The sequence below is a fragment of the Hyaena hyaena genome, unplaced genomic scaffold (genome assembly GCF_003009895.1).
Source record: "Hyaena hyaena isolate Hyena2069 unplaced genomic scaffold, ASM300989v1 scaffold_98, whole genome shotgun sequence".
Lineage (NCBI taxonomy): Eukaryota > Metazoa > Chordata > Mammalia > Carnivora > Hyaenidae > Hyaena > Hyaena hyaena.
Genome location: NW_024080730.1, coordinates 2263911 through 2291479, shown reverse-complemented (window position 1 = coordinate 2291479; position 27569 = coordinate 2263911). Strand labels below are relative to the sequence as shown.

Genomic DNA, 27569 nt, shown 5'->3' with positions numbered 1-27569 from the left:
GCCTCGGGGCCCCCAGTCCGTGCAGCCACGCGCATCTGGAAAGTTCCAGAGGTCCTCTGTCCGGGGTTCCCACACTGCTCGGGCCCCGCGGTGCATTCCCAGTGCCCTGCTGAACCCTAGCCCTGTCTCCATAGAGACAACGAGAAGAGACTCATCCGCCCCGGCCGAGCCAACGCGCGGCCGTGGCCACGGGCTATATTTGTCGGGGGATACCAGAGGGATTTGGAGATCCAGCTCAGGAAGCTGGCCACTTGCTCTGCAGAAATAGATACACACAGAGCCCGGGTCATTCTGCCGGGGCGGGGGCGGGGTGGCCGGGGAGACCCAGGCAGGGGAGACATCTCAGGGAGCAGCCGGCCGCCGGGACAGGGTGTCGGCCACAAACGCCCCTGCCCCGGTGGGCTTGTCCTGCAAGAAAAGACGCCCCGGGTGTAACTGCGCAGCCCCCGCTGGGGTGGCAGGGAAGGGCCTGTGCGGCTGACATTTACAGGAGAGCCAAAGCAGGAAGCCAAGACCGCAGGATAATTAGAGCTCCCTGGGGGCGTGGCCCGCGGGGATTCGGGGCGGCCAGTGACGCAGAGGCAAACTTTGTCAAGGTTACTTACATCGTGCAGGGGGTAGGCGGCCGAGTAAACGCCATTGGCCAGCAGGCTGGTGATACCTTAAAGACAGAGGCGGAGGGGGGATTAGGGACCAGCTCTGTCTCCACCTTCTCTCTTTGCAAACAGAGCAGTCCCAGGACTGACTCAGTCGCCCAGAATTTTCTCAAAGCCAGCTGCACCAGGCGGCCCAGAGCCGGGCCGCCTTTCTGGCGTTTCCTCCCCGGGCTCGACCAGGAGACGGTAAAAACATGCTCTATCGGCAGAATTAGGGAGACACAGAGGAAAGTCCGAGAGAGAGGTACCCCTGGGAGGAAGGAGGTACCAGACCTGCAAGGCACCAACTACCCACAGCTGCCGGGGGGGGCGAGTCTACAGACGAGAAAGGTGGATCGTAAGTGGTTAGAAAAGCTGAATCACGAGAAAATGACGGACGGGAAAATTGATGGTGTCAGAAAACACACATACAATTTGCAATTAGATTTTAGGTTGATTGGGGAAGAGGCCGAAGGGGAGTCCTGTGGGCCCCACGGGGGGGCGGAGGCACTTACCGTACTTACTACATTTTCTCCTTTTATTTAAAAGGGCAGAGTCCTTCTTTCTTCCCTCTCCTTGCCCTGTTTGTACATCGGGCTATTAGTTACATGAAAACGTCTGAAAAGACTGAAGCTGCATTTGGGGGAGAGAGCGCTGGGCGGGGCGGTGGCCGGGCCTCGACGGCTGCCCCAGGCCCTGTGCTGCCGTGCGATGACAGGCACCACACCTGCGCCTCCCAGGGCCCGGGGGGGGGCGGGGAGCATCGGCGCCCAGCCCCTGGAGACAAGGCCGTGGACGCCACGCGTGGGTGCCTGGCACGTGGTCCCTGGGGGCCAGTGCTGGTCACAGGAGCCCTTTGCTGCCACAGAAACCTCTGCCTGGACAAACAGGCTTTGCGGGTGGTCAGTGGGTCAGGGTTTTCAGTGGCCTAGCCGGCCCATCCTTGACCGCTCCACTGGAGAATGGTGGGAAAGCACCTTCCTGAAATCCACTTAAAAAGAGACCGTCTCCTCAGTCAGTGATCTGGAAGGATCAGGCTACCCGAGGAACAATTAGAAATCCAAACCAGAGAGACGTGGAAGTGAACGGCTAAAGACCACGTGCATGAAAATTCATCTAATAAAAGTGGGTGTGGGTCTGTCTGATTCAGGTTCATTGGCTCCTTACTGGTCCTAGAACACTCTCAACAGGGTGCTGCCACAGGGCCTTTGCACAGACCGCCCCCTCTGTCTGGACCCCTCATTTTCTTCAGATCTCTGCTCAACAATCTCCCCTCATCAGAAAGGCCTTTCTGATCACTGGTCCTAAGTCCTCCTGGCAACCCTTCCGACCCCAGCAAGACAATGGTCTGGCTTTTCTGATCATTTAGTATCTGTTTTCTCTCCCAGAATGTGAATCTCCCAGCAGTTCTTGTTACAAGGTGAATGTGTGAGTTTGGAGATCAGTAGGGCTTTTGGGTAAAAGGGACCGAGGTGAAACGGGGGGTGCAGAAAGGACCCTTCATCTATCCGCTCTGTTGTCAGGCGCACCAGAGAACTGGCGGGCACACTCAGAGAGGTCCACCCCAGTGATGACCCTGAGCAGCGACCAACTCCGGCTGAGAAGCCCCCAGAGCCTGCACTGTTTGCAGACCTTCCAGCAGCTGCGCAGGTGTGCGCCGGAGGGGGCCCCACGGGGAGCTTACGGGCAGACCGAGGTCTGGGACACACTGCAGGCGGGGAGCACACCTCGGTGACCTGGGCCGCTCTGGAAGGTCCTGTCCCCTGTGAGGTGGGCCAGGCCGAGGGGCATGGTTCTCCCGGGCTCCTCCTGCCCCGCGAAGGGGCCCCCCTCCCACGGACTGACGACATGGGCTTAGACTCCAGGCCCAGAAGGAGGCCCTGCGACTGGCCGTCGGGCGTCCCGGCCAGGACACATCATCCCGCCTGACTCCAGGGGGTGTGGGCTCTCCTCCCCGCGCCCTGGGCCGTCCCCCAGCACACTCCCCCCACCTCCGCTGCCTTCCCGCAGCACTCTCCCCTCCGCAGGAGGCCAGGTGTGCGAGGGGTCTCTGTCCTGATGCACTCTGTGTACCCCGGGGGCCGTGCGTGACAGCTCTCAGCCGGCGAGCGGGGGCTCGAGAAGAAGGGGGAACGAGAGAAAAGGGCATTCCTTTGCCCGGGGGCATTTCATTCCGGGGACCTCAGCCTGCAGCTGCGAGCACGGGGCCCGCGCAGGGGTGGGGCTGGGGGGTCAGCTCTGCACACCTCGGTCGGGAAACATCTGCACCTGTGGCTTGAGGGGTCCTATAAACCCGCACCCGAGGTGCCCGGCCGGGCTGGTTTCGTGGCAGGTTCTGAATCTGGGGTGTGTGTCAAGGACGTGCCTTTCGGCGAGGCCTGGTGCGGGTCCCTGGTGGGGTGCCTCCCGCCCCCACCCCCACCGGAACCCTAACTATTTCCCGCCGGGCCATGAGGGCCAACAGCGGGGGGAGGCGCCTTGGCCACCCCTACAGCGTCCAGAGGCCAGGATCTACCACCTCTGCAGCGCGAGCCGCCCCCCCCCCCAAAGCGCAGGCAGAGGGAAGGGCATCCCGGTGTCCAGAGCCTCAGGCCCTAAAATGGCCCCACGGTCCCGGGCGGCCCTCTCGTCTGAAACGGCCACGCCAGCTCGAATCAAAACACTCTCCAAACCCCCAAACCGGCGGCCCGCCTCCCACGGAGATGATCGGAGGCAAGATTAGCGCTGGGAGGGGCGCTGAGCTCGGGCCCCGCAGCTCCTCACCCATGCTGTACTTGGCCTTGGTACACGTTGTTCTTTTCAGGATCTCATAGACCTGTTGTGGAGACAAGACGCAGGGAGGACAGTTATCCAGGCAGCAACGGCACGCAGACCCTGCTGGGCGCCGGCCGCCAAGCGCCGTGGCCGAGCGTTACCAGCAACAACACCCCCCTCCCCGCGCACCCCCCCACTGCTCTCCGGGGACACACGGCCAGCCTCCGTGAGGCTGCATGTCAGCACTGCCGAGGGCGTGGCGTTCTCGGGGACCAGCGTGGCGGAGGGTCCCCTTCCCCCCATGAGGCACGGACTGTGTCGTGCTGCTCGGGGTTCTGAGTTGTCCCCGACGCCCTGTGGGACGGGCCATCCTCCCTTTCGACTCGGAAGGGAGCTGGGATTCAGAGCTACGGGGACCCAACCGACAGGACCCCTCCCGGGTGCAGCCCTGGGTGTCCCAGAAGCCCGAAGTGGGGATCCCATGCCCCCAGCCTGGGTCGGGAGGCGGCAGAGCGTGGGGCGCCCGGCGGGGACCCCTGGAGGGTCCCACACCATCCCTGCTCGGGGCCAGCTTTACTAACAAAGGCTTCACTCGGTGGCTTGGGAGCCGCCTGGCTCTGCTCCTGGCTCTCCTCGTAGACGCTAGGGGCAGGCCGCCCCACCACCCTGTGCCTCAGTGAGGCGGCAGCGCCCTGATGCTCTGCCTTCTCCCTCTGCTCTCGGCCCGGGGGCTTCTGCCACTGCCCTCCCGCCGGTCCGGGGCGCACACCGGGCGCTCGGGAACCGCTGACCAATGCAGGAGCAAGCCACTGGGTCAGGCGCCCCCTCCCTGTCACCTCCCGAATCTTGCCGGCGGCCCCGTCCTGGCCTTGCCGATTCTCCCGTAACCACCTCCTCCCATCCATCCGGGGTCACGGCCCCGCTCGTAACCACATCCGCCTCCACTGGCTCTAATGTCTTCGGGACAGATCTGATCACATCCCAAACCTTGCTCTGCACCCTTCTGTGGCTCCCCAGTGCCTACAGGCTAAAAGTCTGAGTCCCGAGACCGACATATCCGGCCCTTCCTGCTGATCCGGACTCCTACCCACATGCACATGGGGCGACCTGAGGCCAGGAGCACGGGGGAGGGGGCAGGAGGGGCTGCCGGCCTCCACCTTTGCCTAGAAGGACCTCACCCCAATGCCAGATACCGTCGGGTCTCAGAGACCACGGGGCCTGGCTCACCGAGGGCAAAATTCTGACCTGCCAGTTTCTCTGGAGCACTGGCAGCTTACAAACTGGCCTTCGAGGTCTCTGAGAGCGGGTACCCCCAGCCTAGAGGTAAAACTGGGGGTCATGGACTGAGCTTTATTTTCTAGAGATCCCTAATGAGATGGGGTCTAGAGCTTTCCATTCACATGTGCTCCCCCTTCCTCAGAGCACGAGTGAATTCACAAATTTGCACCCCGCCCTGCACTTCTGGGGGCCTTCTGGCAGCCCCCCGATCATGTAAAAAGCTGGGGCGCACGCACGTCTTGAAACCGGGCACGAGGCTCAGTTTCCCTAGCTGGCCGTCCCAATTCTCTCCGATTTCATAATGACGAAGATAAGCCAGAGGGCCAACGTCCTCACACAAGCGAGTTCCTTCTCGTTTATTCTAACGAGGCTTAATTCCTAAGATTAACCAGTAACACAGCGAATGAAAATCTCGGGGTTGTGGCCGGTCACCCTGCGTGGGGGGGGGGGCACCAGCGCCTCCCCCTCCCCCCCAGCAGGAGGCCAGAGCCACTTGCTCTGACGCAGGCTGGGTGTCTCCTGAGGTTATGAGGCTGGGAGCGACCCGCGCCACTGTCCTGCGCCGGGCCACCTGCCAGCTCGGGGGTGCAGCCTCCACGGGCAGTTATCTGTTCAAGGTCCATGGCTTTCCCCCCTCCCCCCAGCCCTGCACGTCCCCCTCCAGGGGCAGGGGAGGGGGCAGGGAGGCAGCGGTGGTGGCTTGGCTGCGGGGCTAATTTTTGTGCAGACAAAAGTCGGGTCCTGAGCCGTGCGTGGCCCAGCTTGGCTGGCGGACAGGCTGGCGGCTGACGGATAAACACTAAACCGATACCTTGAGCAGGGCAGGGCGGCCTGGTCAGATTTCAAACTTCAGTTCGCTGCTCTGGCACAGCCCACGGGGCTTCGCCCCCCACCTCCCAGCGCTCCTGCCTTCCCAGCAGCCCGCTTTGAACCCTCCGGGTCCGGGGCCCCCCGAATCCCACAAAGGGCAGGGCAGGAGGTGGGGAAGGACGCTGAAGGGTCTGGGGGGGGGGCTTCCCCTGGGCCCCTGAATCCTCTCGGTTTTATTATTCTAATTATTGGTGTCACAGGCAATTAGAGCCGCCTTCCCCCAGGAGTGTTGCTGAAATGAAATTATCTTCCTCGGCTCCCCCGGGCCCCCCTGCTGGTGAGCCAGCGGTTCCCACGGCAATACTCACAATGGAGCTTCGAGTTTTGCTGTCGAAAAAGGAATCCTTGTCAGACAGGTCAAATCTGTTGAAATATTGGGCGGAAAGAGAAGCAAGGTTCACCAGGCTTGGCTCTCCCGGTTTCGCTGTCCCCAGGAGCCGTGACCCCAAACGCCAGGGGTGACCCAGCCCTGGGCAACTGCAACAGCCCATTTCGTGCTTCCCACCCCCGGCCGGGAGGCTCGGACACCCCCACCTCCCTCCCAAGGATCTGACACCCCCAGTCTCTGCCTCGGCTGTGCCATCACACGCTGCCGGCATCGAGGACAGGCTCCCTGTTCTTTACGCACGGTGTGAGCCCTGACGTCTTGGTCCCCGCAGAGCTTCCCTGAAGTTTGCGGAGGGCAGAGGGACGTCTCTGGGGTGTGCTACCCCCTCCCTGAGGCACTCAGGATACAGCCGGGGAGGGTGGCTGTGTCCCCACGGAGCCTGTGGGTTAAGCCGGGCTTGGCAAGGGGTCGCCAAGGGAGGCAGCCAGGGCAGAGCCAAGGGCGGCTCGGTGTGGGGTGGGCGGGGCCGAGGAGGAGGGCCCCTCCCTCTAACACCCAGGGAGCCCCGGTCCTGGAGCCTGTAGAAGGAGCTGGGCTGGGGGCCACTTCTTAAAAGTGTCCTGTCCCTGGGAGGATCAGGAAACACAGTGGCGTGTGCAGCACGTGGTCCTTGGCCTCTGACTGACACCTTTGCCAGGGCAGGAGCCCCAGTTCCGAACCGAGAAACAGCTCTCCTGCCGGGGGGGACCCCGCCCCCACGCCCGTCCCCAGGCTTGAACTCAAGGTCCCAGTGGGCCCAGAGCCTGAGCCTTCTCTGTTCCCACCACTGCTCACACTCCAGCTGTGTCTGTGAGGCGCCATGGAAGCTGGCCCCCCACCCCTGACCCACTACTCCTCTGGAGCAGCGTAGGAGGGAAGGTTCCAGAAGGTTCCAGAAGAGGTGCAGCACTGCCAGGCAACCCGGCTGGCTGCGGGTCCCTGGGGCATCGGGACTCCAGCTGGGGCTCCTTCTTAGTCCCTGCCTCCTGGATGGAGCTCGGCTGCTTTCAGGAGGAGCGGTCCGCCAGACCTTTGCCTTGGACCGCCTCCCGAGAGGGGCGGAGCCGGGAGGGTGGGTGGGGAGGAGGTGCTTCGGGGCTTTAAGCCAGGTGCGAGCTCGCTCTCCCTCGAGCCCACCCCAGTCTTCCTACGTACCCCCCAGTGGAAGGACAGACCGTTCGCCTCATGATTCCTCGGTTGACCATGATCTTGGAAATCACCCTTGAACCTCTTCTGCGCTCAAGCACTAAAGGCTCTTACGAGAACGTGCTTTGGGGGCTGAAACTCCCGCATCCTTGGGGGACGAGAGCTTCCCTCGGCCCCCGGGGACTGTCCTGTCACACACTGTGCCACGGGGTCCACACAGCAGGGCCCTCCGGGAAGGGCCGCGCGGGCTGAGGGAGGGGTGCTTCCCCACTTACAGGTGCTGCTTCTCCCGGGAGAAGGGGTAAGAGAGTCTCTTTGTGGTCTGGGGTCTGTGCTCTGCCACCTTGGGCTGGATGGGGTCCGTGATCTTCTGGAGCACGGAGTTGATCTTTCTCAGGAGGCCCCGGGTCTCGTTAATGTGATACAGCTGCAGGGCAGATGGGGGGTGTCCGCGTCATCTGCTGAGCCGCCACCCTCGCCATCTATTCTCAGAAGGTCACAGAACCGTGGGCCCTCCGCGCCCGCCGCACCCACTCTCCAGATGAACCCAGTGAGCTCCGAGTCTGAGGAGAGCCCACCAAAAGCACACATCCTCTAGAAAAGCTGCCTGTGGACTTTCCTTCATTCCAAAAGAGGTAATCCAGACAGTCTCAGTGGACCTGAGAAGCTGGGGGCTGATCTGCACCCGAGAACAGCTTCACCTTCCTGCTTCCCTCTCTGTGCGTGAAGGTAAACACGGACGCCTCGCTTCAGGAACACGCTGTCAGGCCGCTTCCGGCCGGAAGTTTTTAGAGATTAAAAAGAAAAATCCCAGCAAGCTCAGAATCGTAATTGAAAGGAGTCTGATGAATCAGCACAAGCAGGAAAAACAAGAGCGAGAAGCCTGTTTGTGTTGATGCGGGTCCTCTGCCCCTCTGCCCGCGCCATCTCTTGCTGCGGTTTGGTCCGGGGTCTCTAATGGCCCCCCGGGGCGGCGCCACACCCTCCACAGTCAGGACACGGGAGCCCACGGCCCTCGCCGGGCTTCTCGCCACAGCCGAGTCCCCCCGGGTCCCCACTCTACGCGCCCGTGCGTTGCGACCCTCAGACCTCGGGGCACAAATGCCAGCACCAACCTTCTTTGTCGGCATCTTCAGTTTCAGAAACTCGGCCTCTCTGCACAGCACGTTCCAGGGCGCGTGGATTTTTACGAATCCAACCCCGTGGATTTTAGTCTGGAAGGAGACAAGTGGTGGGTCAGCACCGGGCGCCCTGGGGTCGGAAACCACCTTCCCCCGGGGGCACGACCGCAGCTGCCGGGTCACCCCTCCTGGCACCCCCTCCCTGCGGGGTGCCCGGCGGCCAGAAGGGCACGGACGGGGTCCCGGTCTCAGGCACTCCTGGGTGTTTTCAGGGCCTCCGAGCAGCACGGCCCCAAAAGAGGACCTCAGGCCCATGTGACCTGGCGGGGGCGCGCGCTGCCCCGTGTCCCCAAGCAGACGAGCAAGTGGAGGTGCCCCCCACCGAGTGGATGTCTTCCCTCCGTGGGGTCAGGCCAAGCTTCCACCTGCGCCCAGCAGCCCCCCTGCGCCCCCCGCCTCTGCGCTGACTGCTTCACGGCCGCGTGAGTGGGCGGCCCTGTGCAGGGGCTCGAGGGCGGGCCTGCCCGAGCCTGGCACCCCCAAAACCGCTGAGAGCTTGGAGGAGTCATCGTCCCTGGGCCAGCGGGGGTGGCCGCCCGGGAGCCGCACGGCCAGGGCCCTTCAGGGCGGGAGCGCTGGGCTTGGGGAGCGGGAGTCACGGCCCAGCTTCTCCCCAGGACGAGAACAGCACCCGGGGCAGCAGCGCCCGGCGGTCTTTCCAAAGGAAACCGAGTCTGGACCTTAAGAAGATCCGTGTGCCCCACATTCACAAGCACCGTTCACACTCACCACGACGGGGAAACCACTGCATCCAAAGATGGACGGAGAAAGAAGATGCGGCGTGTGCACACAACGGGGTACCCCCCGGCCACGACCCCGGGCGGACCCGGGCCTTCTGCTCGGTGAGGTGACACGGAGAAAGAAGGCACCTGACGTGGGGTCTTAAAAGGCTGATTTCACAGAAACGGAGACTCGACGGGCTGCCAGAAGCAGGGCAAAGGGTGCGAGCTCGCGCTAAAGAAGAGGACCCCGAGGTCCACGGGCAGCACCGCCAAGATCACTGGAGGCGTGGCGGCCACCCCGCCACGTCCACGCACCTCAGGTCACCGTGCGGTGCGTCACGCGTGTACCATTCGAGCCGTCAGTCAGTCGTGCGTCCGCACCCACGCGGCCTCGCCCCTACCCGTGGGTCAGAGGCACGAGCCTCCAGCCCCTCTCGGTTCATCTCCGAGCCTCTGAATTTTGTGTTCAGGTTCCCTTGATGGTGCCCACAGCCGCCATGAGGTAACATGAGGCGCGTGTGGCATAGGCGGGCTTCCCGAGCACCCGGGTGCCCCGTGGTGGTGACGTCACCGCAACAGAAAGCAAAGACACAAACACGGCTTGTCCGTGAGCCGGAGGCGCCTACGCAGCGAGGCCGCAGCCCCCCAGACGCCTCGAGGGCCCCCCGGGGCTCGAAGCCCAGGCTGCCCCAGACGAGATCCCCCTCACTCTCCTTTCCACGCTCCTGTGGCGCCAGGGACTGCCTGGGGTTCCTGGCAAAGGGGTGCGGAAGGGAGGGTGTGGCCCGACCCGGCCGGGCTGATTCGGCGCCTGCGTCTGCCTTCCAGCCCGGGAGGGCGCACAGCACACGGGTTCACTGCAGGGTTTGGGGAAAAGCAATGGAGCCGAAGTCACCTGGAGAGGAAGGTTACGAAGAACATCCTCGCTGGGCCAAACCCATCCACCCACCGGCCGTGAAGCTGAGATTCACAGGAACCTGGAGCAGGTGGGCAGCCGGGCAGGGGAGGTAAAGCTTCTGGGTGGGCCCTGCCTGCACCCCGCCGGGGGAAGGGGCTCTCCCTGGCGCCGAGCTCCATTTGGGGGCTTCCTCCCCACCCCAAGAGAGGGGCAAATGCCCCCCCCCCCGGCTGAATCCCAGCCCGCCCTCCTCGTCTGGAGCCCACGGTCCCCTGGGGGCCCGAGGGAGCCGTCGGGTCCCCTCCCGGCCCCGCTGCCCACCGCTCCACACGTTTGTCCCGTGAGTGGACGAAAGACAAACAGAGTAATAACGACCACGACGGTGCCGGGCGCTCAGTACGTGCTCGTGCCCACGCCGCGCACTGCTGTGTGTTCACTCACTGCCCCCCACGGGCCTGTGGGGGGCGTGGGTCTTACCGCTGTCCCCTCCCCGCCTTGGAGCTCATGATGCGAGTGTCGACCACGCACTGTGTGGCTTGAAACAACGCGGTTCATTCTCTCAGGACCCTGGAGCTGGAAGTCTAAACCAGGTGTCCTTGGGGCCACGCGCCCCCCGGAAGCGCTCGCGGGAGGGTCCTGCCTGGCTCTTCCGGCTGCTGGGGGCTCCAGGCGCCCCTCCGGCCTCCACCCCTGCCACTCCGTGTGCCTCTCTGTTTCAAGTCTTTCCTTTCTCTGCTAAGGACGCCGTGGGATGGAGGGCCCACCTAAACCCCGGGGGGTGTGCCCAGCGACCCTTAACTGAACGCGGCAAAGACCCTTCTTCCAAGTAAAGTCGCATTTGCAGGTACCAGGTGGATGCAGCTTTTGGGGCCGCCGTCCAGCCCGCCACGCCGGGGGTGAACCCGCGCTCGGAGCCCCGCAGGGCTTTGTACGCCAGCCTGGGTGCGTGGTGAGCAGAGCTGCCGCGAAGCCTGGGCCCAGGAGCTGGGCCTGAAGCTCGGAGACACCAGCCGGGACCGGGGTGCTCGGGACAGAGGCCCAGTGGGTGAGGGCCCAGGGGCGGGCCCGCCTGCGGGGAGCCCAGAGCCCAGTGCCGTACCCAGCCCAGGGGTCTCGGGGGAGCAGAGCCCAGACCCTCCTCCAGGGCAGGCAGGCCCGGGAGGCAGCGGACAAGGCCCTGAGATTTGGGGCCCTGAGTCAGCCCCCTGCCCCAACCCTGTGTGCCTCTGGCAAGTGATTCAACCTCTCTGAGCCCATTTCCTCGTCTGCAAATCTCTGCAGTGCAAGACGTGCTGCGTAGACGGGCAGCACCTGGTGCCCTTGGCACCCCCCCCAGCCCCCCGCTGGCAGCAGAGGCCAACGGCAAGGGCTGTCGCTCCTGCTCAGGAACACCTCTCCTCGGTCACGGGGCAGCGGAGGCCGTGCCGGCTAACGTGCCCGGAAGCCCCGCAGGGCACCGGGATCTGAGAGGCAGCAGCACCCCCGCCCCGGTAACTTGTGGGCGCAGCCCCCGGCAGCCCCGAGGGGCGCCCGGACGGGGTAAGCGCCCGTCGACGGCGTCCGCGCGGCAGAGGCTTTCTTCCTGTTACGGACCCGGCGCTATTTCTGGGCACTGCTCACCCAAAACACAGTCTTCCTGGTCCCATGGAGGTTTCTGCGGACGGTGGTCACGGAGCCGGAGCCGGCGGCCTGGGAAAACACGCCCCTCTGTTTACGCGGGCGACGAGGTCTCTCCCAGGAAACATCTGGCGGGATTTGGGAAAGGGGCCGTGGGACCAGGTCGGAAACAGCACACATGGGATGTGCTTGGACGTGGTGCTCGGCCTGACCGCGTCCCCCCTGCCCCGCCCCCCCCGCCCCCCCGCGGGAAGGCGCGAGAGGGCCAGGGCCCCATCCCCCGGCCAGATGGGGGGTGCAGTGAGGGGCGGGAGTGCCGTAGGGCCCTGGCACTGTCCTGGGCAGGGGCAGGGCCCCCGCGCCAAGCCGAGGACACGCTCCCCTGGCCAGGAGCTCTCTGGGCACAAACAAGGTACGTTCAAGCCACACTCGCAAAAACCATGACCTCGTCCGAACTGTTTCCAGCAATTTCCTTTCAGAAGGGAGCAAAAAGTCACAAACCAAACAACACAGCATCCCCACAGGGGACTCGTGGTGGCTGAGCGCCCCCAGGGCTCCCCGCCACACCCCCACAGCCACCCCTGCGCCTGGACGCTCTGAGTCCCGGGGCGGGACCACGTGGCTCCGCCATCTGCTCACAGCCTCCTCCTGCGGCAGCTGAGGGCTCGGGGATTGCCGGAAGGTTCTCGGCAACCAGGACTCGGCATGGCGGCTTCTGGTTGCCCTCGGCTCCCCAGAGAGCTCCCGACAGCGATGCCCCCTCACCCCTGCGGACCCCGGCCGCCTCACCCCCACGGACCCCCGGCCGCCTCACGCCCTGCAGGCTCCTTTCCGGCTGCCGCGTGGTCCTCGCTGAGGGAACGCGGGTCCCCAGGTCGCTGGGGGCACCGGGAAGGTCTCTGTGGCAGCACCCCGTGTGCTGACCCTGGAGCCTCGGCTCCGCTGCGCAGAAGCAGGGATGCCAAGGCCCTTCCCGAGTTCTGTCCGGAAGGGGGAGCCCGGGGGGGGCCAGTTGGACCCCCGACCCCCACCCAGGCCTCAGCCCCTGACGAGGACCCCGCCACGCCCGGTGGGCACCACGAAATGCCGGGGCTGCCCTCCGGGAGGGGTCGTGTTCTCTGCGACAGATGGGTTTTTGTGGCACGTGACGCCCGGTGCCACGTGCCCTGCCAGGCGCACTTTCCGTGGCACGGGTGTCCGTCTGCTCCTCCCGTTGGCACCAGCGTCCCGCACGGTGTGACGTGGAACACAGTTTGGGGGCAGAGCTGTCTGTCTGTCTGACCTTGTGTCCTCGGGATGGGGGGGCGCCTGGGGGCCCGGGGCCCGAGCAGGCCAGGAGGAGGGGCGAGGCCACCGCTGCCGAGCGCGGACTGTGTGCGGCCTGCATCCCGACCTGGCGGCAGGAAGCGCCGTGGCCCTGGCGCGGGGCCGCTGCACCCTGCGGGGCCCGCCCCCGCCCCCACCCGCATGGCGTCCCTGAGGTGCCCTCCGTCTCCGGGCGTGTTGGCTGCGTTCTCCACGTCACGGTCTCTGCGGGCCGCGTCTGCACGTCCAGGAGGACCGTTCGCGCCGCGCACTGGGCAGTCACGCCTGCCACACTCTCCCGGCGCTGACGCCAGGGTCAAGGCTCAGGGGAGCTGGGGGGGGGGCGAGAGTGGGGCAAGGATGGGGCGGGGGGCACTGCACGCCCAGCCCCTGCCCACGGCGTCTGCCCAGGGCCTGGCTGTCAAGGGGACAGATGGTAAACAAACCACCAGAAAGCAGGCACCCACGGTCCTTGCTCTGTGACGGGCAGGTGGATCACGCAGATCCACTCTCCCGTGAGAAGCAATAAAGAACACTGGGCAAAAAAATTAAATAAAATAAACATCACAGCCTCACAGGAGCTCAAGAGGTAAGAGCAGGTGCTGATGGGCTCAGAGCGGCGACGAGGCTGGGCCGTTCCCCGCGCGGCCCCGGGCCCACCCCCTACGGAGCTGGACGTCCCTGGAGACCCCCAGGAAGGGCCTCCTCCGCACAAGGGCGATTGCAGGGAAGGCTGTCCTGGAGCCGAGCAGATCGGGAGGAGGGGGAGGGGTGGAGATCACCCTGAAAGTCCTGGTCCCCACACTCCTCGGCTCCAGTGCCTCTGGGGACCTCAGCCTGTGACCTTGGTTCAAGGTGCTTCCAGCGGTGACACCTCAGATGGGTGACGGGGACGAGCCCCAAGCCTCTCCGGACGAGGGCACCCTCCTCCCTGGCCTCGGGGACCCCAGGCATGCCAGGGGGCAGGAGGGCCAGGTGCCGCAGGATGACAGGCGGCCGGGGAGAGCCAGCACAGGGGGCCCTCGACTGGGGGGATGCTCAGAAAGGATGACACAGGTCACAGACCGGCCACATATACCTTGTTTAAAGAAATACACGTCAAGTGAAAGGTCCCGCAAAGGACAGGAAACCGCTAAACAACGTACGGGGAAATGACACGTTCAGCACAGACGAGGGTCTCTAGCGGCCCACGGCCCACGGGAGGCGCTCAGCCCCGGGCGGGGGCTGGTTCGTACCACGTGGCTCAGCACGCAAACATGAGGCAGGACCCCGGTCGGGGGCCTGAACCCCCCCCTCGGCCGCCCCCACCGCAGGTCTCTCTGCTCCGCATCCCAGAGCCTCAGCCCTTCCTCTTCCGCTCGTAAAGGAGGGTGTCCTTCCGGGACCACTCACGGAGGGGACAGGGAGCCCGACAGGGTGGCTGGGGTTTGCGTCCAGGCCAGCGAGTCCCCAGGCCGTCTGCCGGGACAGGTGTCGTACATGTGGAGCTGCCGGGACAGGACCCCAGGTTTCCCAGTCAAGGACCGCCACCCCCTGACCCCCGGGGCAGCGAGGAGGGGCCCGCCCCCCGCCCCCCCAATGCCGAGGGCTGTGCTCGTCAGCACACTTGGCCAAACCCCAGAGTCGCCCAGGACCCCCGCCCCGTACAGCCTCAGCTGGAAACTTCAAGAAAGCTGGCTCCTCCTCCTCCCTCTCCAGGGACCACGGCGGCCCCTCCCACCACCAGCCACGGTCACCTGGTGTCAGTGCAGGTGCGCAAGCGGTCCCCACGCACTGGAGGGCCCTGCCACGCCCAGATATGCCTTCTGATTCCCGTCGGGCAGGAGGGCTCCCGAGGGCTGTGGGCAAGGAGGTGTTTCCCCGCACTCCACTGGGGAGGGTAATGCCGTCACGTCCATTTCACAGGGGGGAAAACTGAGGCCCAGAGAGGGGAAGCCACTTGCCCCTGGCTGTCCGGGCCGAGCGAGTCTGAAGCTCACCGGAAGCGCGGAGGCCGACCTCACCGCCCCACTGTGCGCCCTGAAGCTCGGCCTGGAAACGGTGACCACTCCTCCTGACCTGCTTTTGAAGAGCAACATCCACGCTAACGGAGATGGGAAACCCTTGCCTCAGAGGGCCACGCCAGCTCTGGGACACGAATGCTGGCCACAGCCCGGGTGCAGAGGTGACGCCCCAAGCAGCAGCATGAGAGCAAACAGATGTCACAGGGCTCCCCCATCCGCAGCCTCCACAGCCCTGCCAAAGCCAGGGTCAAGTTCAACCCCGGGGCGTAGTGGGCCCCGGCCACCCCAGCACACATGGCCGGGACTTGAGTGTGTGGCCTTCTCGGCAGTGACCCACGGACATAAATAATGTCCGCAGGCTTTGAGGCCAGACTTGAAAAATGCTGATGGATTTCAGTTCCCTCTCCTCCGTTTAATGGGAAGCCCGGACGCTGACCCCACTGCTGTGGGTGGGGACGGACGGATGGGGAGACACTGCCCTCCCTTCCTGCTGCTTCCTGTCATGCCGTCCTGGGTGCTCTGACACGGGAGCCCTCCTGGAGCCTCCTGGACCCCCGTGCCACCCTCTGGATCCTGGCACCGAGGCCCGTCCAAGGCTCCCGCCCTTCTAGGAGTCTGGGAAGGAGTTTTCACAGGGCTTGGGGGAAGGTAGCGGGGGGGGGGGGGGGGCCCANATTGTACTCTGAACCTAAATTTCACAAGTTTATACTGTTGGCTGAATTACTCATCCTTGGTTTCAGTTCTCTCCAAGTTCTTAGAATCATAATGGCATTCAAAATTGAACATTGCTCTGTAATAAAGCCAGGAAAGTATGATAAAAATTATGTTTCAAAACATTGCAGAGAGCCATACCCATTTCAAACAATACTATCTCAAAGGTTTTTTAGAAGGATGGAAAATAACCATCAAAACAAATTGTGGAGGACAGCTTTACACCTCAGAGATTTCATTAATAAATGTACATCAAATTATTTACCAAAGATAGAATTAAGAATGAATGTGGCTTAGTCGGTTAAGGGTCCGACTTTTGCTTAGGTCATGATCTCGCGGTTCGTGAGTTCGAGCCCCGCGTCGGGCTCTGTGCTGACTGCCAGCTCGGAGCCTGGAGCTGCTTCAGATTCTGTGTCTCCCTCTCTCTCTGTCCCTCCCCTGCTCACGCTGTCTCTCTCTCTCTCTCTCTCTCTCAGAAATAAAAAAAAATTAAAAAATAAACAGAAAAGAAACGCGGGTCAGGTCGCCGCATGCTTTCTGACAGGACCGCCTGCAGGCTGTGTGGACAGCAGGGCCCCGCCCTCCAGACCACCCGCCCCAGACCACGAGCCACGCCTCCCTCGCCCACTGCTGGCGCCCCCGCTCTCCTTGGTGGGTGTCGTGAGCTGAGGACATGCCCCAGAGGAGACATCCACGTCCCAAGCCCGGAATCTCAGAGCGGAAGATTCTTTGCATAGAAGACTTTGCAGGTGCTCAAGCTAAGACGGGGCCACGCAGGCGCAGGGCGGGCCCTTACCAGCAGAGGAGACACAGACGGCGGCCGTGGGAGGCGAGGCGGAGGCGGGGGGGCGTGGAGCCCCTAACTGAGGGGACAGGGAGGACCCTGCGCTTGAACCCTTCAGAGGGAGCACAGCCCTGCCGACACCTGGATCTTGGCCACCTGGTCTCCAAAACTGAGAGACTCAATTTGTGGTCGTGTTAGGGCTGCCCCAGGGCACTAACTGTTCCGCGTCCCCAAGACCCGGCCCGCACTGTGCCCGCAGCCAGGACGGCTTCAAAACAATGAGCCTCCTGACTCCGGAGAAAGGCGGGTGCACACGGCCCGTCGGTGTTGGGCTGGCAGCCTGTTCTGTGCGGCCTCGCACGCCCACCGGCCTCTGGCAGAGCAGAGGCAGGTCACGTCCGTGCCCTGGTGACCTCCAGACGGCTGCCTGGTCATGGCCTCAGAAGGCTGGGCCAGCAGACTGGGCCCCCCGGGCGGCTCAGGCAGTTGAGTGTCCCGCTCTGGATTTCAGCTCAGGTCATGATCCCGGGGTCGTGGGATCGAGCCCCACACCAGACTCCATGCTGAATGTGGAGTCTGCTTGAGGTTCTCTCTCCCTCGCCCTGCCCCCCGCCCCGAGCCCCAATTCTCTCCCTCCCGCTTTTCCTCGGCCTCCCCAGCCAGGCTCTAACGCGGGACATCTGGCACCTGGGAGCATTTCGGTTGTCACGACCTGGGGGTGCCACCGGCCAGGGCTGCTGTTAAGTTCCACACAGCACGGGAGCCGCGGCAGAGAGGCCCCGCCTTCAGGAACGACTCCACCTTCCCCGGGCCTCTGAGTAACGAAGAAACGCGTGCACTTTTCTCCCCAGGAAAGCGCACGCGAGCCCCGATTCTGCTTCGAATCGGGTACGACTGCGCGGTCAGGCCCCCTGGGGGCCATCCTATTTCCAAAGCTGCCAGCCCTTCGCTGCTCATGATTGGAACGCACCCCGGGGAATGGTTCATTAGCCAGGAAGCCTCTCCCTGAAATGAAGGCGACAACCGCAATCTGCTAATCACACTGGCGGGGCCGGTGCACACCTCGGCAAACCGCCTCTGGACACATTCTGGTCCCGCCGAGTCCCGGAAGGGGCGGAGGGGGCGGGGAAGGGGGGAGGCACCCCGCTGCGGCAGACTCAGACTCGGTTTTCCCAACAGCCTTGGGCCTTGTTCATCTCAGATGAAAGCTCAGGGATGGGAGGGGCCCTTGTAAAATGCGGTTTAGGGCCTGAGGGACCCCAGGAGGGAGACGAGGCAGCCCTGAGCCGCCCAGCCCCACTTTCACTTTTAAAATGGCCCAAATCCATCACTGAAAAGCCTCTTTTAGCCACAGAGCAAAACTTTCAATGAAATTCTTGGGTCACTTGTTGGGAAAATGGGATCTTTTGGAGGGACTGTAAGCACCATGTCGATGTTTGCTTTTTTAAAAATTATTATTTTTTATTTTTTAATATTTTTAAAAATTATTTTTTAAATTTATTTCTTCATTTTTGAAAGGGAAAGAGTGCTCACGTCAGCTAGGGAGGGGCAGAGAAAGGGAGACACAGAATCCGAAGCAGCTCCAGGCTCTGAGCTGTCAGCACAGAGCCCGACACGAGGCTCGGACCCACGAACCGCGAGATCATGACCTGAGCTGATGTCGGACGCTGAACTGACTGGGCTCCCAGGCGCCCCTTCTATGTTAGCTTCAAAGTCATGATGGAGAATATGAAGTTTCAAGAAAGGTATGTGTGTCGCCGTTGACTGGACTTGGAAAGGCTCCTTTCTTTCACCGTCCATACGAACCGTCACGTGTGATTTAACGTTAACGACAGCCCAGGATTTGCCGCGCACCAGACTTAAGCCCCTTGCCTTAATCGCCAACACCCAGTGATGTAAATACCACTGCCATTCCATTCTATAGATGGGGAAACTGAGGCCCACGCAACTCTGTAAGCCTTGCGAAGCACAGGCCGAGGCTCTGGGAGCTGGCCAGAGTCCGTGCGCATTACCAGGCCTCGGGGGGCCTGACTCAGGCTGTCGTCGGGTAAGAGTGATGGGAACAGAGCTCCTCCCCTAGCGACAGACCGGGCACCCGTCGCTCAGAGCCCAAGCTCGCAGCTCCACGCAGCCCCCAGCAGCCCTCCTGCCTCCGACGGAGCCCGCCTGCTTCTCCAGGCACGCAGCGACATGTCAGAGCTGGGCCCACACAGCGGCCACACCGTCTGCACAGACGTCTGCTGCTTGGGGACCGGCCACTCTCTTCTTCCGAGAGGCCGAGGGCTCAGGGCTCAGACAAAGGGAGACAGAAAAGCCCAAGAGATGGGCACATATGCGCCCTGCCAACGAGAGAGACCTCCGCCATCCCCTTAGAACCACTCCTGCAGCAGGATCCCAGCCCCCTCCCCGAGGAAGCCAAGCCTCCGAAAGAGAAAGTTGCCCAGAGAAACGCTCCGAGGGCAGCACGAGCTCCCTCGGCACCAGGTCAGGGTCAGAGCAGCCCCACTGCGCATTTCTGGATGATTCAGGGTCGGCGCTCTCGGCTCATCGCGAAGAGCACGCACACCAGCTCCTTCACTGACTGGCCTGTCCCCAAGGCTCCCGCTCCCCGGGCCCAAGGCACCATCACGTGAGGACGCGGCGGTTCTCAGTGACGGAAGGCACACCGAATCCAGCTTTTAAACACCCGCGTTGGCTCGCAACCCCCTCGGGCAGCCCGCTGGCTACTTTCACTGCTCTTAACGTGCCGTAGAGCCCTGTGCTGATTCTCGGCTGGTCTGCACAGTGACGGCGGCGCGGGCGAGGGGCCTGCCGCCAGTGCTCCCGGGAGGGACCCCGCACTGCCCTGTGCACAGAGAGGTCGCGGCGCTGGCAGAGGAGTGCACAGCAAACTTGCCAAGAGGCGGAAGGAAGCACGGACCGTCCCAAGGGCTGCCGAGGGCCCTCCTCGCGGCCACTGCCCAGCCTCCCGCCGCCAGGGCAGTGCTGCACCCCGGGACTCAGCCGTTCTTCCTCCCCAGCAAGCTCTCCTTCGAACGATTCTCAGGCTCTGCCAGGGACAGGCGCTCCAGAAAATGGTTTTATGGTCGGGGGGCTTCAGAGCACCAGCGCCCTCAGGGATCAAGCCAGACTGATCTCCCCACTTGACAGACTGAGGAACTGAGGCCCCAGAAGGGCCAAGGCCAGTCTCCAGGAGAGCATCATCCTCCGTCCCTTGGGAGGGGCCCGTCTTCCCAGGAAGGGACGTGACCAGAGCAGGGAATGCCTTGACCTGAAGGCCAGCCCCTCCCCCAGAGCAGGAGAGCAGGGGCTCCCCCAAACCTTGACACGTGACTTCTGCCCAGCCTTGGCAGCAGCAGCTTTGCACCGGCCCTCGTGGAAGAGCAGGCTGCGGCCGGAAGGACCCTGTGCGCACCGCCTTCTGGAAACGGCGCTGGGCCCCGCGCCCACAGAAGGCGGACGGTTACCTCCTCGTCCCGCTCCAGCTCCAGGCCGGCTTCCAGAAGGTTCCCCTCGTACTCCTCCCTGCGGAAGCGCTTGTCGTCCTCATGATAGTCCACGGGGGGCTCGGGCCCCCCCGCCGCCCCCACGGCCCCCTTGCCGGGCAGCGGCTGGTGCTGCCGGGCGCCGCGGGCTGCGGGGACGGCGTCGCCGTGCTGCGCCCGCCTGGCCAGGGCCCTGCTGCCCGACGGCCTCTTGGGGTGGTACACCAGGATGTAGTCCACCTTCCGCCGGCCGTCCCGGAAGTAGAGGCCGTGCTTGCACTCGGCGTCGGGGTCCACGGACAGCGAGTTCAGCAGCTGCGAGGGGAGACAAATGGACTGTGCGTCAGGGGGTCAGGGGCGGGCCTGTGGGGGGGCAGGGAGGGTCCTGACCGCCCGCGTGCCCACCCGGAGCAGCGCCGCCCTGGGGCTGGCACACCAGGCGCACTGTGGCCCTGTCTTCGGGGAGCTGACATTTGAGAAGGAAACACTGGCCGTCATTGACCCAGGAAGGCCGGGCAGACCCTTCCTGCTCAGAAGGCCTCCCGGTCTGTGGGGGTAGAGGGGGCCTGATGGGGGGCCCAGCCTGCTTGCAAAGGCGACTGGGAAAGTTGCAAGACCACCCCCCCTCGAGCCCAGGGGAGTGATGTTTATTCGCTTCCGCAGGGTCCCGGGCAGGGCAGAGCCACACTGGGGTTCCCTGTGGACAAATCTCCACCTCTGATGGCCCGCGTGCAGGGAGACTTCCTGTCAGCATGGCCGGGGGCCCAGGACCCCCCTCCCCCGGCTGGTTCCAGCGCTGCCACCGGGTCAGCTCTACGTTAGTCTGGGTCCCCCCAAGCACAGAGCCCGAGATGAGGTGTTTACCTGAGGGGTGGCCTCAGGGGCCAGAGGGAGGGGGCACGGGGGAGGGGCCGAGGGAAGGGGGCTGTAGACATAGTCCCGGCCTCAGGCAGCTGGGCCCCAACCTGCTGGTGCCCTGCACGTGGCCTCCACCCGCCCCTGCAGCAGGGGGCTGCCCTAGGGTGGGCCGACGGGCAGCGGCAGGGCCTCGACGGGGTCCGCTCTGCATGGATTGCCTTGCCTCGGTTTCCCTGTCTGCCTGAGGAGCTCTAGGAGGCCAATGAGACAGAAACGTGGGACTGAGCTTTAAGAATTTAAAATCTTCGGGCACCTGGGGGCTCAGTCGGTTAAGCGTCCAACTTCGGCTCAGGTCATGATCTCGCGGTTCGTGGGTTCGAGCCCCGCGTCGAGCTCTGTGCTGACAGCCAGCTCAGAGCCTGGAGCTGCTTCGGATTCTGTGTCTGCCTCTCTCTCTGTCCCTCCCCCGCTCATGCTCTCTCCCTCTCTCTCAAAAATGAATAAAAAAGCTATAATAATGTTAAAAAAGCTATAATAACACGAAAAGGCTCTGCAGAGCTGTTGGGTGGCGCGGCTGCCGCCAACACCCAACCCAAATTCTAGAACTCTAGTGGGATCTTGCTGGTGGCCGGGGGCACATAGGTTAATCAGCTGACTGGTCTTCGGCAAGAAGAGAAAATAAGTAAAACCACGTTGGAAGTGCCCCGTGAGCAGCTGCGCACCAGCTCTGCTCGGAGCCGAGCCCTGTGTCCGGCACCTGACCTCCTGGCCTCCCCCCCATTTCTGCTGTCAGTCCTGGACACGCGCCTTCATGCAAGAACGAGGTCCCCCCAGAGTGTGAGGCTGGCACGGGCCCCACAGTTCGAGGACAGGGCTGTGCCTGCAGAGTCTGGGACGGCTCCACAGGGCCTGGTGCGGGGTCGGGAGAAGCAGAGGGTCCCCTCCCTCCCTGGCTGATGGTCTGTGTTGGGTCCAAGGTTCAAGAAGGACTCCTGGAGGCTGGGGGGCCCCGTGGGCTCGGGGTTCTTTCCAAAGGTCCGGCTCAGGGGCAGGGGGAGAGAGGAGAGGGAAAGAGGGAAAGCGATGGATGCCTGGAGGGAGAGAACCGTTTGGGCTTCACCCCTGCCTAGGGTGGTGGGGGGGTCACACCCCCGAATCGCAGCCCCCCTGGCTGGCGCGGGGAGGCTCACAGTCAGCAGGGCGCAGCCTGCACCTGGAGCTCGCAGGCGGCTGGACGTTAGCAGTCGACTTCTGTCCACAGTGACACGGAATCTACTGCCACTCAGGCAGCCTTCACGGGACCCGGCTGTGTGGACGCCCAGCTGGCCTGTGCTTACAGGTGTCCATCCAGGGACCCTTGGGTGTACAAGGGCCAGGACCACACCTGTGCGGGCAGGGTGGGGGAGGGGAGAGGGGCGTCCCAGCCCCGCCCGGGGGGGGTCTTTTGCGGGGTCGGGTTGCAGGAGAGGCAGGAAAGAGTGGTTCTCTTCCTCTTCCCAGGGAGGCAAGGAGGGGTACGGCCCTGGGGGGGAGGCTGAGCCCAGCCCCGAGGCCCGTCTGCACACCCGGGGTGTCCCTCCCCCCCACAGTAACTGGGACGGGTGACACTCTTCCTCAGCTCAGGGCACAGCCGCTCACGGAGTCCCGACCTGAGGAGGGGGCGCCGTGTACTATGGTGAGACGCCGGAGGCTCACTGTGGGAGGGGGTCAGCCCGCGCTGCGGGGACCCACTTCCCTCCCGCTGACCCCTGACAGCCTTCCCCAAGGACACAGCCGGGGAGAGGGGCTGGGCCGGCCTGGGTCACGGCGGACGGGGCGTCTGGGCAGTGGGACGCCCCAGGGACGTCCGGGCTTGGCCCCGCTCCAGCTTCATGGTCTGGGGGACGTTCTCTACCTCGTGTGTCCTCAGTGTCTGCCTCTGCGGGGGAGGGGAGCAACAGAAGCTGCCCCCACTGGCGGCCAGGGGGACGGAGTCCAAGGACGCCTGCGCTGGGTGCATTCTCCCTCTCATCTCCAGGATGGGCGCCCGGGGGCCCTCCGACCCCCTCGCTCCACGCCGGTGCCTCAACGCCACAGGGCATGGGCACCCCGGACGCTCGGTGCCTCTGCGAGGGGCTCATCCCTCTTTCCAAACGGGGAACTTGGGCCTTCGGAGCTGAGCCGGGTGCCGGGGGGGAGGAGCTGCCTGTACCGCCCTCCCCAGCCCCCTTACCCTTGCCTTTGCACACGCTGCGTCCCCCCCGCCTGCGTGCCCGCCCTCCCTGCTCTGTGGGTCATGATGCCACCAGCTCCCCGGACGTGAGGCCCCCCGAACCCAGAGCCCTGGGGGCCCCCGGCCACTCTGGCAGCAGAGTCTCTTGGGCCGGGGCTGCCCTGGAATGATCTATTCACAAGGTCTTCACTCCCAGGGGCCTCCAAGCAGGGCGCTGGGACTGCCCGTAGCACACCTCCGTCCAGAACCAGCTGCACACGCGGGGCTTGGCGCTGCCGGGGGCCCCGTAAATGCTCCCGGTTGCCCGAGATAAGAGCCGAAGTTGAACAAAGTGGACCAAAAAAGCCACAGAGAGTGGGAAGGAAATTCAGAGTGAGCCCGTCAGGCCAGAGGGCAGGGAAACTGACCTGGGGACCCTCCCCACCAACACGAGGCAGGAAAGGTTACCAGGCTGAAAACTGAACAAGAATCATGTGTCTGCTGGGCCCTGACCAAGACCTTTCAGGGCCTTTGTAGTGGGGCGGGGGTATCCCCTAAACACCTCCCCCAACCTGGGAGGGCGGCAGCACGGAGGCCCCGTCAAGAATGACCGCCCTTCCACCTGCATTCCAAGACCGGCTGTGCACTTCTGGCTGTGTCACCTCAGGGAGCTCCTTCTGGAACCTTCCTTGCAAAATGAGGGTCTGGGGGACTAATATGATCCCCCTCAAAGGGTCACTGTAAGGTTTTAACGTGCCTGTACGTGGAGGGCTCACAGCAGGGCCACCATACGATGAACCCACAAGAGGAGTTTGCTCTCACTGGAAACTGACACAAGCACAGATAAAGAACCAGGGGAGGAAAAACAATCTCCTGGTCCAAGTGGACCACAAGTGAAAGATGGTGAGTGCCGAGTCCAGGGTTTTCAGTTACCAAGGGAGCTGGGTGCACCGGTGTGAGCCCCAGCCCTCCCTCCGGCGAGGGGCCTTCTCTGCTTTATCAAGTGGGGGTGATCCCATCTGAGTGAGTGTAAGGGGTTAGCAACCCCCTGGGAGACCGCTTCGCCTGGTGCCGAAGGCGTGGTTGAGGAATGAATGAGCGCATGCGTGAATGAAGGGCCACCGGAGCGTGCACTCTGCACAATTACTGGCGGGCGTCGCCAGATCGAGGGTACCGTAAACACAACACTCTCCAGCTCTGAGCCTCAGTTTTTCCATCTGTAAACTGGGGACACAATCATCTCCTCGACCCAAGTCACGGGACCCTTAGGTGGACTCGCGTGACGGGAAATGTGAAAGCGTTCTCAAGATCACCCATCCCCGGAGTCTGGCAGGAAGAGCTCCGGGAAGGACGGTAACCGTGGCGGAAGAGAAACGACTTCCTGAGGTCACGCTGGGGCATGCCGGGGGACCGAGGTCCCCTCCACGCGGCAGGCCTGCCCAAGCCCCACAGACGGCGGGAGGGCAGTCTACATGCGGTCCGCACCTGCCTCCCCAGACTCCGAGGAGACGGCAGAAGAGAGGATCAGGCCCGGGACCACAGTTTGTTTACGTGGCTTTGCAGCTGGAACGGGAGCTGCGGGAGCTGAGGTCACACGTTGGTGCGAGCTGGCCAGAGCCCGGCAAGTCTAACTGAGGCGAAGAGAACCTGCTATGCCACCCCTCCCCCGGTCCCAAAACGGGGAGACGGAAACCGGCCACCTGCCGAGTTTCTTTTGGTTCTGGGGCTCTGTGAATACTCACTTTCGAACTCCACTTGGCTTCCCCAAACTTTAAAAATGAAATCACCGGCACTACCAATCAGTTTGTGACGTCGGGCACTCCCCACGACCCCCACACGGCCCATCTCCGATCGGTGACACACAGGGGGGCGCGGGCGGGCCGACCCCAGCGCCTGGCACTTCTCTCTGGGCTGCCGACAGCCAGCAGGAGAGCGGAAGCTCACAAAGATAAGCGCAAAGAAAACTCCACCGAAATAAAGTGCATTTGACTTGGCCTCTGGCTTTTGAGTCATTTCTTGCACCTTCTGGTACAGAAACGAGGTGACTCTTACCCTTGAACTTGGGAATGACAGGAAACGCAGAGGCCCCGGGACTCCAGCTGGGAAGCGTAGCCTGCATGGGACTGGGAGTCCCGATGGCCAAGCTGAACGACATCCGCGCTGTGGCTGCACGTGAGCAAGCTCGTCGGGGAACGGGAGAGGAGCCCTCTGATACGCAGCCCATGCCCTCTGGCCTTTGCATGCACAGAGTCGCCTTCCCTGGGTGACTCAGGGTGATGACTGAGCAACAATTACTGGCTGGAGCTGGGCTGGGGATCCCCTTGCAGTCTCTCTCTGTCGAGCTTCCTGCCAGGCCGGTAGACATTTCACTGCCAGGACACCACTCGGCCACCTCTCCTTCCTGGGGTCAGAGCCCCTGATCCACGGCCCTCCACGCCCAGGGACGGCCCCCAAACACCCTGTAGTAAAGGGTGTGTGCGAAATAAATCAACAGTCTCATCAGGGGCCTGTCTATGCGTTTCTAGACCGTGAAGACCTCTAACGAAGGGCCAAGTCTTCGCAGATTTCGTGGCCCTCACCAGGCTCCGGGGCGTACGGAGAGTTTCCGGGTCCTGATGAGCAGCAGACCCCTGAACTACAGCTCCAGAGCCCAGGGCCGTCGTTAAGGGCTCCGCTCCTGGTTTCGGATCCAGCCGATCATCCAGTGGAAGTGGGTCCACCTCTGGAATGCCCACTCCTCTCCATCTCTCTGGCTGGCGCCACCTCTAGTGCCCCCCACTCCCACCTGCGGGTCTCTCGTATGAGATTTGTCTGGAAGGCCCCACCCAAGCCCCGTTACGGGTATAACCAGCTCCTTCTCCCCCAGGAGGCTGCTTCTCCCCAGGGCTGTCCGTGCCACCTGCTTCTGCAGCTGGGTCCAAGGGAGTCCTCCCAGCTGGTGGGCGACCCCCTCCTCCCCGGGCCTCAGTGTGCTCACTGGTACCAGCAGCACCTACCCCCACGGAGCCGTGAAGAATAAATGGGCTCAGCTCTGGCCTCCTTCTACGAAACTCTCCCTCTGCCACTGTCCTGGGCTTCGTTCCGTCCCCACTCACCAAGTGGCAGATGGGTGCCCTTCCCTTTCCCTGTGGTGCCTGACCCCACGTGGGCACAGCGTTTGCTGAAATGAAGGCTCCGAGTGTCTGACGCCAATGGTATTTCTCACAGGCAGACGGCTCTCTCCATCAGCCCCGTGGCCATGCCCCAGCGCAGAGGGGGCGCGAGGCCCGGGGGGCGTCTGCCCTCCCTGGATCACTGAGAGCCTCCTTGCCAGCACCCCATCCCGCAGGCACCTCCCTGAACCCGACGGGCAGGCCTGGATCCCGGCTGGGTCAGAGCAAAGAAAGGGGGCTGGGGCCTCAGCGAAAGCTGCCGTGGGGAGGAGGGTGAAGGGGAGTCTGATCCCTGGTTCCGAGTGAGCACCCCGGGCTCCCCTCCGCTCCCTCTGAGGGCGCCTCTCAGCCCTTCCTTCACTCTCAGGCCAACTTTGTTCTAACTTTAACCGAAACCCCTCACAGCCGAGTTCTGCCCTCCAGGGATCGCTGTGACCCCTGAATCTAGCCCAGAGAGAATGGTGGGGGTAGCAGACTCCGGAGAGGGGCCCCCAAGCACGTGGACGGCGGGCGCGGGCCCCCGCAGCCGGCTCCCACTGCCGCGGGGCGCCGGCTGGGGACGCGACCGCGCGGGAAGAAGTGGGGACACACCAGCGTCCCCGTGCCGCCCGGGACGAGCTGCGCGCGCGCTCAGGGGATCCCGGTGCCCTGGCAGGTGAGGGGCTCGCGCAGCCAGAGGGTCCCACCCCAGGAGGGCGCGGCTGTCGCCAGAGGGTGGCGGCGAGGCGGCTCCCCCCACCCCCACCCGGCCGCCAGAGCCGGCACCCATGGCAAGGGGGCGTCGGGGGAGGGGGCGGCGCGGGGTGCCCAGGGGTCCCTCCCCGCGCGCCCGCGAGCCCGGGCGCGCCCCCCGCCCCCACGCCCCGGGCGCGGCCGCCGCACTCACCGTGCCCTCGGACGGCAGGTAGCCGATGTCCTCGATGGCGCAGATGTTGATGATGTGGACGCTGCGGTCCTCGGCCGGGAGCGTCGAGTACTTCTCGTTGACCCGCATCGCGGCCGCCTGTGCGCCCGGCCGGCGGGGCGGCGCGCCCTCCGCATCCACGGCCCCGGCGGCCTCTGCGGGGCGGACGGGGCAGCGTTGGCGCGCTCGCAGGGGGCCGGGCCTCCGCCCCGCCCGCCCCGCCCGCCCCCGCCCTGCCCGCGCGCCCCGCGCGCTGCGGCCGCCCCCCTGCGGGCCCCCGCGCGGCCGGCGCTGCAGGCGCTGGGGCGGGGGCGCGGCCGCGCGGGCAGCTTCCGAGGAAATTTAAACACAGGAAGAAAGCGCCCCGTTCCTGGGGCCCCTCCAAGTTTTCTGCTCACCCGGGAGAGCGCCCCTCGGAGTCCTTGAGGTGGGCCAAGCCTTCCTACCGGGAGGAAGCTTCCAGCAGCCCCTGCCTTCACTAGAAGTCTCCAAGCCTCGCTCTACGGGGGGCGGGGGGGGGGTCACCTTGCAGGGGAGAGGTGGAGTCGGAATGCTCGCCCTGGGGGACTTTTGCTACCACCCAGACACCTCCTCCAGGGAGCCTCCCCTGCTTCCTAAGGGCCCACCCCCTCCAGCTGCGTCTCCCTCCCTGGTCAGCATCTCTCTGAGCCCCCATCTGCTTAAGGCTTAGTCTTCCGTGACCAGCAG

The 27569-nt window shown here is 64.1% G+C and overlaps 1 protein-coding gene across 6 annotated transcripts in view; it reads right to left on the bottom strand.

Annotated features, from left to right (window-relative positions):
* Window positions 1–26966, bottom strand: part of ANO1 (anoctamin 1) — an 80263-nt gene extending 53297 nt beyond the window's left edge. For 3 of the 6 annotated variants that reach the window (XM_039235524.1, XM_039235523.1, XM_039235525.1), the window contains exons 1-7: window positions 26844–26951; window positions 19739–20071; window positions 8166–8264; window positions 7326–7477; window positions 5846–5900; window positions 3399–3450; window positions 606–661 (exon numbers count right to left, since the gene is read on the bottom strand). In XM_039235524.1, the coding sequence (XP_039091455.1) occupies window positions 606–661; window positions 3399–3450; window positions 5846–5900; window positions 7326–7477; window positions 8166–8264; window positions 19739–20071; window positions 26844–26951 (855 nt within the window). Of the gene's footprint in view, window positions 1–605; window positions 662–1150; window positions 1217–3398; window positions 3451–5845; window positions 5901–7325; window positions 7478–8165; window positions 8265–19738; window positions 20072–26843 lie in introns of all 6 variants that reach the window. The other 3 variants (XM_039235527.1, XM_039235522.1, XM_039235526.1) reach the window with 3 other exon arrangements.
* Between the last annotated feature and the right edge of the window lie 603 nt (window positions 26967–27569).